Source organism: Heterostelium album (genome assembly GCF_000004825.1).
Source record: "Heterostelium album PN500 unplaced genomic scaffold PPL_contig1, whole genome shotgun sequence".
In the NCBI taxonomy this organism is placed as follows: Eukaryota; Evosea; class Eumycetozoa; order Acytosteliales; family Acytosteliaceae; genus Heterostelium; species Heterostelium album.
Window position 1 is genome coordinate 154,779 of NW_008805078.1, and position 10,968 is coordinate 165,746.

Consider the following 10,968-nt stretch of genomic DNA (forward strand, 5'->3'; position numbering starts at 1 on the left):
ATTACAATATATATGTTTAAATTTAAACAACAGACACAACACAATTAATTTATTAATCATTATTTCTATAAAAAAAAATGAAAAAAAGATTATACATTTCCCAAATTTCAATAATTTCTTGGAAAAATACAAATTCAACTCTCATTTATTAATATCATTGTTATTGCAAAAACAACATCACCAAGCAAATATTTATTATCTCAGTTTGTTTATCTTAATCTATTTAATTTGATTTCATTTTGTAGTATTTTTTTTCACTTCATTTTGTTTTTTGTGTTTGGTTTTAACAACAATAATATAATACAAACCACAAATTGTAATGACATTGTTAACCCCACTCATGTTGTTTTGATTATTATTAGTATTTTGACTATCTTTCATAGTAAGAAGACAAACGACTGATTTTTATTATTTTTTTATTGGTGATTAAAGATTTATATCTAAATATAATTAAATAATGTTAATTCCTTTTGTATTTTGACAAATTGTTTATATATATATTTTGACTATTGAATTATTATTGTTTATTTACAAAAACAACTGTTTAGTGTAATAAAAGATGTAGACTCGTGATCCAAACAAATGTAACTTCAACCAAAGCTCTATCTATTTAAAGCAACCAGAAAACAATGAATAGCAATTATAAATCATTCAATTTCTAAATATTAAGATAGATAAAAAGAAAGATAATGGGTAAGCATAGTTTTATTAATATTTTAATATTTTAATATATATATTTCAGATTATTAATACTTTTTTTTTAATATTAAAGGTAAATTTAATATACAATTAATATTGGTATTATTACTTCTTGTTGTTGTCAGTTGTTGTTTTGCTGTTAAAAAAGATGTGAAACCTGCTAATTTGGTACCGAATAAGGCGTCAAAGATTAGATATGTTCAAACTCATGTCATTCCAGCAGAGGGTCTGTCTTGGTCACTCCCAAAGAAGAACTCATCGTTGCATTTGGTTGGTATCAGAGACACTATGATTTTGGTTGATTTCGAAGGAAACGTTAATGATAGTGCACCAGAGATAGCGGTGTACGAAGGTCACTGTGTTAATCCATCGATCATTCTCACTTTGAATACACCCGATAAGTTGCCACCAACTGAATCGAATGGAACTGCCTACTCCAAGACTTCCTACTCTGTCACCATTCCTGCGAAATACGTCAAGCCAAATATGACGGTGGTAGTCAGCTCCGACCAATCCTCGGGCACCTCCAAGCCAAACGTCGGACAAGATTCAACGATGCGTCTTCAAATCCTGCCATTCTACATGTACGGTGCAAACTCTAGCAACTCGCAGCCATTCGATAAGATCAAACTTCCACCCTCCAATACAATTCACGAAATCTACCAGACTTGGCCAGTATCCAATTTGGATGTCGCCACTCATCCAATTGGTAAGCTTGATCTACCATTTGTAATCATCAAAGCGTCGGATGGTGGACAAACCTATCGTGTTAGCAACACCAACGATATGAGATCGGGTTACGTAGTGATGAATCTCATACTTGAAATGTTGAACGGTATTAAGTCGACCAACGGTGAGAGTCGTACAAACAATATGGTTTACACACCGATTCTCGCTTTGAATAAATTCGGTAATTCCGTTGGTCCAGGTGGTGGTCTTGGTAGCATCGGTGGTTTCAGAGGTACCGGTGACGCTTCCTACACTGGAATATTCATCCACGAAGCTGGACACTCATGGGGATTGCCTCACAGTGGTGAAGCATACGCCGATCAGAGATATCCATATGTAAATGGTAGTTTACTTGGTAGCCAATGGGGATTCAATTTCTTTTACAATGAATTCCTATCGATCTATGTTCCAACCACTGCCGAATACTACAAGAATTGCAACCGTTCGCATGTCATGGACAATGGTAAATGTGTCAAACAGGATTCAATGCAAGGTGGTGCCGGTGACCAATCGAGAGGTATGAGCTTCACCATGTTCCCAGACTTTGACTTGGGTATTATGCAACAGAACATGGAGGGAACCACCACATCAAACAACGGTACTCATTCGATTAGCGGTGGTTTGCTTCACTACGATCCAACAACCAATATGTATCAGCAATGGGATCAAATCGATAGGAAATACGTAAACTTCACTGTCAAGAACGAATCTAAAGGATTGTATGGATTCGATAGTGGTCTTCCAATGCTGAGAGACATCGAGGTGTGCACCGTAATGATCCACTACAATGCCGCTGCCGGCAATTCCACTTCCACCTGCAAGAATAACTGTACTGTCATCTATCCAATCTCTCAGGCCAAAGGTAATCTTATGCGTTACATCGATCCAAGAGACATCAAACAAATTCAAACGGTCACACCAAACACCGGTGCTATTCCATGGTACTGTCATGGTTCTGGATGCGACTTCACCATTAGAGCAACCTACAAAGATGGTACACAATTCGTAAAGATGATTCCAAGAGGTTTGAGAAAGTATTGGGATCCACTTGGTCAAGTCTCACCAAGCACTTCTGATCCAAACAGCGGCGACAGTTTGATTCTCTTTGTCGAAAATATCCCAGCAGACAAAGCACTTTCAAAAATAGAATTACTCTTAACACCCTATGCATTCAAGACAACTCTTCAAAGCAATGCGACTGTTTTAGTTTCTCAAAACTATTAATTATTAAAACAAGTTTTTAAATATATTAATTTAATTTGATCACACAAGTACACATATTAAAATAATAAATCCAAATAAAAAAATAAATAACAATTTTTTGATATAAATAAACTTAAAAAACTAGGATATCAATACACTACACTCCAAACAATATTATTGTGAAGTATATTATTTCTTGCTTTTTTTTTATCACCAAATTATTTCTAAAAAAATAAATTAAAAAATAAAATTTTAAAACAAGTTACCTCAAAAAATCTCAATCGGGAGTAAAAAGCACGGTTTTTAATAGAAATATTGGCACTATTGTTGGGCAATATGGATCGAAAAATGGTTTTTGAAAATTAAAATGGATTTTTACCATTCTAAAAGACACGTTTTTCGTATCCATTTTTAATGTTTTAATCACTCAATTATAATATGTAATCACAAACGTTCTATTTTGGGTATCATCGGGCTGTTACCATTTTTTTCCAAATTGAATACCAATGTAGATATGTTTATTTGTTAGATGGCTTTTTGAATTGTGAAGCATTCAACAAGAAAAGTAGTAAGTTTGTGGAAAATGTAAAGCTATAAAAAGAGTAAGTCTTTTAAGACATTTAGTATTGTATTGTATTATAAACCAAATTAAAATATATAAATATTTACTTATTTATTTATTTATTTATTTATTTATAACTTTTTTTTTTAATTAAACTTTTTTAAAAAAAATGGTTGATAAAAAAGTAATTGTAATTTTAACTATTGTAATAGTAACATTGGTGGTTGCAGCCGTTGTTGTTCCAACCTCAATCATTCTAACAAGAAATAAAGATGATGGTAATGAAGTAGTGCCGACATCGTCCAGTGAAGAACATAATTCCACTTCCAGTAGTGAAGCTGGTAATCATTCATCATCGTCAGAAGATGTAGGTGGATCATCAAGTGATAACACACCTACACAAACTCCTACTCAGACTCCAACACTAAAACCGGTCAATATCGTTTCAAACCAAGTTTCAAAGATCAGATATGTACAAACCCATGTAATTCCAGCTGAAGGACTTAGTTGGACCCTTCCAAAAAGAAATGCCTCGCTTCACCTCGTGGGTGTTAGAGATACAATGATATTGGTTGACTACTCCGGTACTGTTTCTGGTGTTCCACAAATTCAAATCTATGCAAAAGGTGCCAGTACTGCTTCAGTAACACTCACACTAGATCCTCCAAACAAGTTACCACCAACTGAATCGAATGGTACTGCCTACTCGACCACCTCCTACTCTGTAAAAATTGCAGCCAAATACATTGTACCATTCATGAAAGTTGTTGTCAGTACTCACAGTACAGGAACATCACTTCCAGATGTTGGCCAAGATTCGACAATGCGTCTTCAAATCCTACCATTCTACATGTTTGGTGCCAACGACACCAACACTGAACCATACTCAAAGATTAAATTGCCAGATCTCGATACTCAAAAAGCAATCTATCAAACTTGGCCAATCTCAGTACTCTCAAGTTCAACTCATCCAATTGGAAAGATCTCCTATCCATTTGCAATCATTCCAGCTTCAGATGGCGGACAAGCTTATCGTATCACCTCATCCGACCAAATGAGATCCGGATATGTAATGATGTCTTGGGTACTCAGTTTACTCAGTGGAATAAGATCAACCAATGGAGAATCAGATACCAATAATATGATCTACAGTCCATTGTTAGCATTGAATGACAAACATGAATATTCTGACGTTGGTGGTGGTCTTGGTGGAGGTTGGAGAGGTACTGGCGATACTACCTACAGAGGAATATTCATCCACGAAGCAGGACATTCATGGGGATTGCCTCACAGTGGTGAAGCATACGCCGATCAAAAGTATCCTTATGTCAATGGTAGTTTACTTGGTAGTCAATGGGGATTCGATTTCGATTTCAACCAATTCCTAGATATCTATATTCCACCAACTGCAGAGTCATACAGTGGTTGTAAAAAATATGCTGTCATGAACAACGGAAAATGTGTCAAACAAGATGCAATGCAAGTAAGTTATTTCAAATTATTTACCATTATCCTTTCAAAACAATATTGATTATTAACAAATTGTTACTAATTAAATAAAAGGGTGGTTCTGGTGATCAATCTGATTATCTGAGATATGCAACATTCCCAGATTTCGATATGGCCATTATGCAAGAGAATATGGAAGGCATCACCGTAGACATGGGTAATGGTGAACATATTTCGAATGGTCTGCTCAGTTATAATGCCGCCTCAAAGTATTACCAGCAATGGGATAAAATCGAAAAGAAATATATGGAGTATATTATTAAAAATGGTAGTGACAATGGATTGTATGGAACTATCGATGCTGGTCTTGCCTATCAATTGAATGTCGATGTCAATCTTGTTGTCATCCAACTTAACTATGCAGCCAATTCCACATGTACCACTTGTAGCTCGATCTATCCACCAATTAAATACAAAGGTAATTTTAGAAGATACATCGATCCAAGAGATCCAGCTCAGTTGGCATTGATCGTACCAAACTCTGGTGAATTTGCATGGTTCTGTCACTCGAGTGGATGTGATTTCACCCTGAGAGTTACCTTCTCTGATAACAGTCAATTTGTAAAGTTACTCCCAACTGGTGTAAGAAGTTGGTGGTCTCCCAAGGGACCAGTCGCAATCGAATACAACGACCCGAATAATTCTGATAGTATGTTGTTGTTCGTTGAAAACGTTCCAGGCACTAAGAAAATCTCCAAGATTGAACTACTATCCACGCCACTCGGATTCAATGGATTACCATCAAACCCACAAGTCCTACTCAGTCAAACTTACTAAACAGGCACAACTAAACTAAATTTATTTATTTTCATTCTATAAAAATTCAATTATTTATTTGACCTCTCTTTTTTTTCTAACCTCTAAATGATCACAAAATGGTATTATAAAAAAGTTGAAATGAACTTTGATGCTAAACATTCCAAAACTAGCAATAGTCACAAGAATTTTTTGGAATGTGATCATTTTTATGAATGTCAAATCAAAACAAATAATTCGCCATAAAAAATGATAAACCAGTCAGCACACCTTTAAAAAAAAAAAAAAAAAAAACTTTTTTAATAAAATATTTGTGATGTTCATTTATTTAATTTACTAGATGACAATAATATTATTTAAAGATATATATAATTATAATGATAGTGGTGGTGGTACTAGGAGAATAAGTTTTTTAAAAAGTAATAATAATAATAATAATATAGTAACAAGAACAATGTTGTCATTGTTTTTGTTATTAGTTTTACTGTCAACAAGCAGTATATCTAATGCAACAAAGACAACGATAACAAATGAACAGATATTTAATGAAGAACTACTAGTTAAACCTTTACCAAATTCAAAGATATATACACATGTACAATTTACAACGGAATGGTCTGCAAACTTTAATGATCAATCAACTTGTAAATATTTTTGATTAAACAATTAAAACTTTAATAAGATAAGCGATGGATATAACTAATCATATAGATACTATTGTTATTGTTATTACTATTAGTTAAACATTATGATTTATTCTCTAGATCAATCGGTGATTTGGTATCTAGAGTGGGTGTAGAGGAGATGACACTGCAATTCACACAGGGAAGATGGAATTATGGAGAGTGGGGATATCCTGTTCGCGCTGCACCGGTCGGTGTCGAGTTGGCTGCATGGTTGCGACCAGAGGCACGTGGAATCGATGCACAGTGGCGTGAACTAACACATACGTTGTCGGGATTGTTTTGTGCAAGCATGCAATTCCTGTATCAGGTTCCACATCACACTTCTTCGCCGCTGCGTTCGTTCCGTCCGGAGGGCGAGTCGAACATCTACCATCGCTCCTCAGAGAATCCATCGATGATTCCGGCGATACTGAATCTGCGAGACAACAGTACGACACCGCTAGAGCTACGATATGGAATATTGCCACGTGAATCGGTGTGCACTGAGAATCTTACGCCTTGGGTCAAGTTGCTGCCGTGCCGTGAACAAGCCGGACTTGGAAAACTGTTGAATCCACTGCGTCTCTACGATGTTCACTACCACTCGATGTCGATCACCGTGAGAAAGATCTGCAAGGACGGAAAGAAAGAATGCGATTCTCCGGTGCTCGAATCGATACAGTCAATCTCGATAGTCAACGATCTGAAACAGCTGCAATCGAAACACACCATTCCCGCGCCGCCAAAGGAAAGCGACAGGATCGAAGTCGACCTATCAAAGCTTTTTGGCATTCAAGGTGGATTGTCGGCGTGTCCACTCGCTTCGCTCAGCAAGATCTACATCAAGGAACAACCGGATTTGAACATTGCACTCGAAACAACACCGGAGCCCACCGAGACTAAGAATCACTTTAGAATCTACGATCTTGCGAAATACTCGGCAAGCGAGGAGAGCTCACTCAAGCTGCGACTCAGCTGGAATAAGTTCAACAAGAATTCGTTCAAGTCGCCAATCACAGCGCACAGCCATCTCACTGGTTACGGACAGGAACGCGGTGGTATCGCCATTCAGATCTACAACGACTATCACACCCCGCTCAACATCACCTACTACCAAGCCATTCCATGGTATCTTCGTGTCTATTTCCACACATTCCAATTTGCCATTAGTTCAAACGATCAAACACAACAACAGCAACAACAAACCACTGATTATTCAGACCGTCTTTTCTTTAAGAATGTATCGCCTGCAGAGACAAGATCATCACCATCCACTTTAGAACTTCAATTTGAGTTGCCTGCCAACTCTGTAGCTTCAATGTCGATCGAATTCGACAAAGTATTTTTACACTACACTGAGCATCCTCCTGATGCCAATCGTGGATTCGACCTTGGGTCAGGTATCGTCACTGTACAATTAGATGAATCAAAACATAGTCATTCAATCGATATTGAATGGTCACCCTACACATATAGCCACAACAACAATGACAACACACAAACATTAACTACCATACCTGTTAGAGTTTATACTGAAGGTCTATTAATAACATTACCAACACCTGATTTCAGTAAGTAACCAAAACAAATCAATACATCTATTAATACATTCTAATTTAAATCTAATTAATCTAATCATTTAGGTATGTTGTATAATGTAATTACATTAACAGGAACTGTATTTGCATTATTCTTTGGTTCGATGATCAACATCTTAATTAGAAGATTAAAAGATACTTTTACAGGTGAAGATTTTGTATCTGATAGACCGATTGCAAAGATTTATAGAAAATTAATGAAATTTATTGATGGCAATAAATAAATATATATATTATAAAAACATGTACTACTATAGTTTATTCTTTCAAAAATAAAATGATTAAATTTAAATTGTCAAATGAATTTTGGATGAGGTATCAATGTCATCACTATAGAAAGACACTAGATCCATTGGCATGGGAGAATAATCAAAAGCAACAACAAGGATATCATCTGGCCAACTGACTAACTAAATGACGAGAAAACTTATGACAATTAGTATATGATCCACAGGTCTTGATTCCTTTCATGATTCTTTATGAAATTTGAATAGATTGTCATTGCTCAGAATCTCCATTCTTCTGGATCTTGTAACTGTTTTGAGACCCTTCCAAGGTCAATAACTCTATTGAGGAAAGAAGAATGTTGTTGCTTGTCATATCTATTTGCTTCATAGAAAACTTTTGGAGAGGTACCTTACTCGAATGGTACCAAGTGCACCACAAGACCTTTTGGGGTATGGGTATCGGTAGTCTCACCATAAAGGTTTAGTAAATATATTGTTTGTCTAGTAATTAATTTGTATTCACTATTAAAATATTTACATATGATTTATCTCATCTCAAAATACTCAAATTAACTTTTTTAAAAAAAAAACAATAAGTTTAAATTTAATGTATAAATTATATACAATTATCTATCTAGATGTTTTATTATGATATACTCCTACTCTACCAAAAGATTTTTTTGGAAAAACTAAAGTTTGTTTATCGTCTTGAGGTCAAACTTTGGATTTCACTTTATCTTTTCAGTGGCTTTTGTCAAAAGTGTAAATGTGTGTTTTTTTTTGGTTTGGTGTTGTTGTGCTTGGGAAGGTCTGCAAAATTAAGCGACAATTAAATCGCAGCTAACGTTTGATTCAATGACTTCGGATGAAGCTGACAGTACTTTTTCGGTTTGTTTGGTGTAGTTGCACACGACGACGTCGTAACCACCATCGAATCCGTGAACAGTCTTGTTGGCGATGGCAAACTCTGGAATGTTTGGATCGAATGCTGAATATGGATCACCACATGGAGCACCGTCCTCACAGTACAAAGCAGCGGTGAAACGACCTGGCTTGAATACGTTAAGGACGTTTCTGAGAAGATTGTTAAAGTCGGGCACGGCAAGGTTGGTGTCGAACGAGACGTATGAACAGTGATCCTCCGGTGTGATATGGATGGTCCAGTACCACTTGTTGAGCAATCCGTTCATTGAGTAACCGCATGGTTCGAACTGGAAGTCATCGATGGTCGATCCCGGAATCAAGTTGGCGATGCCGCTGCTGACGGTGGTGTCCCAGGCGGTGACACCCTCACGCTTAAAGAATTGCTTCATGACCTCTGGGTCGAGATCGTGCATCATCACCTCAAAGGTTTGTTCGGTGCGTTGCAAGGTGTTGTTCTTTCTCATGTCGGCGATGTAGAGGTTCCAGTGATCCTTGGTGAGTGGACCCATAACGTAGGCCTGTCCATCGAATGTCTTGTTCAAATAATCGATTTCGTCGTTGAACGAACAATGTGGGAAGATTTGCTTGTGTGGATTGTTGAGGTTCTTACGCGAGAAGAGTACCATCTCAATCTCGAGACCACATTCCTTGGCCACCTCGCTCATCTTACCGATGAGATGGAGGAGAGTGGTAGTTCCACAGGTCTTGATCATCACACGACGTGGGTAGACAAACAACGATGATTCAGACAATACGAAACTGTCCATAAATTGATTACTAGTTTGACTGATGATTGTGCATCTTGCAGAGTCCAATACTGATTGCCATCTCTCTTTGTTGAGTGAACGAAGTCCAAGGCGTGATGGTTGGTTCTTTCCAGTCTTTGAAATCGGACAGAATCTAATATCCAATTTCTTCTCTGGTCCTTCAAAACCACCTGGGAAGCAGTTCTCTTCGAAGCCGGCATCTGATTCGTTGAAGATTTTATCGTTTGTCCTATTTTTATAATAATAAAAAATTGTAAATATTAGTGTGCAAAAAAAAAAGGAAAATCGTAAAAAAAATATGTCAGAAAGTTGTCCAAAAAAAAAAACAAAATATGACTTATTTTTTTGTCATGTTTTTTTTTGTTTTTTTATCTGAAACTTTTCTGCTGTTATTATTATAATAATATTGACACTTACATTGTTGGCATTGAATTTGTTTGATGAATAATTAATTTAAATTTGATAATATTGTTATTATACTAAAGCTATGATTTGATTTATATTTATCTTTCTTTTAGTAAAACTAATGTTGATGTTTGTTGTTGTTTTTATATGTTTTTTTTAAATATGATTTTTTTTTCTTTTTTTTTTTCTATGTGTCTAAGTTATTGCAAAAATGTAGAGCAGGAGTAATTTATAAATAATGATATGATGGTGAAAAACTATATATATAATATTGTATAGCGAATGCTAGGAAATTCCAGTGTCAGCGTAGTATGAGGCTAAGGTGAAGTTGAAAGAAATGGTTGCCCTTTTATTCCCCTCTAACATAAATGCTTGAGATAAGGGGAAAGGAACTACTTTCGAATCCACGAAGGGTAAGTTTGTTTGTTTTACAACAAAGATGCTTTTAAATTAGAGCTCTATCACAACCTTTGATGGATTGGTGACAAAACGTCTAAAATAAAAGGGTAAGAGGTTTTAAGTTCTTAAAGAAAAGCGACTATGATTTATTGTCAATCAACAAATAAATCACTATCTAAAAAATAATAATAAATATATAAATATTTAAAATTTACTAATGAAATATGAAATATTGAAATAAAATAATTTGTTACAATTGAATAGAATAAGATAGATATATAAATTATTATTAATAATTATTATTTGTTTTGTTGAACGTAAATAATAAATATCTAATTATCTGAAACTAAAAAATAATAAAATAATTGTGTGTTGTTTTATTATTTATGAATAATGAGGTGAATGAAAGCGAATGAAAATTTCATGCGTGTTTATTTTTTTTATTTATTTTTTTTCTTTTTTTTTCAAAATCGAAGAGGAAAAAAAATGGAGTGTGGGAAAAAATAATTAAAACATTTTTTTTTT

The 10,968-nt window shown here is 35.2% G+C and overlaps 4 protein-coding genes across 4 annotated transcripts; 3 read left to right on the forward strand and 1 right to left on the reverse strand.

Annotated features, from left to right (window-relative positions):
• Positions 1 to 689: 689 nt before the first annotated feature.
• Positions 690 to 2,652, forward strand: PPL_00911 (uncharacterized protein; the record flags this gene model as incomplete). The annotated part of the gene is made up of 2 exons (XM_020571931.1): positions 690 to 693; positions 773 to 2,652. 2 exons carry the CDS (start codon positions 690 to 692, stop codon positions 2,650 to 2,652), a joined length of 1,884 nt encoding a protein of 627 aa, XP_020437789.1.
• Positions 2,653 to 3,362: 710 nt separating this feature from the next.
• PPL_00912 (uncharacterized protein) lies at positions 3,363 to 5,479 on the forward strand (the record flags this gene model as incomplete). Its single annotated transcript, XM_020571932.1, has 2 exons — positions 3,363 to 4,676; positions 4,757 to 5,479. The coding sequence occupies 2 exons, from the start codon at positions 3,363 to 3,365 to the stop codon at positions 5,477 to 5,479; spliced, it is 2,037 nt and encodes a 678-aa protein (XP_020437790.1).
• A 433-nt stretch (positions 5,480 to 5,912) lies between these two features.
• pigT (uncharacterized protein) lies at positions 5,913 to 7,945 on the forward strand (the record flags this gene model as incomplete). The annotated part of the gene is made up of 4 exons (XM_020571933.1): positions 5,913 to 6,102; positions 6,198 to 6,238; positions 7,196 to 7,694; positions 7,767 to 7,945. 4 exons carry the CDS (start codon positions 5,913 to 5,915, stop codon positions 7,943 to 7,945), a joined length of 909 nt encoding a protein of 302 aa, XP_020437791.1.
• An 821-nt stretch (positions 7,946 to 8,766) lies between these two features.
• On the reverse strand, positions 8,767 to 10,067 carry amd1 (S-adenosylmethionine decarboxylase proenzyme; the record flags this gene model as incomplete). Its single annotated transcript, XM_020571934.1, has 2 exons — positions 8,767 to 9,868; positions 10,057 to 10,067. The coding sequence occupies 2 exons, from the start codon at positions 10,065 to 10,067 to the stop codon at positions 8,767 to 8,769; spliced, it is 1,113 nt and encodes a 370-aa protein (XP_020437792.1).
• Between the last annotated feature and the right edge of the window lie 901 nt (positions 10,068 to 10,968).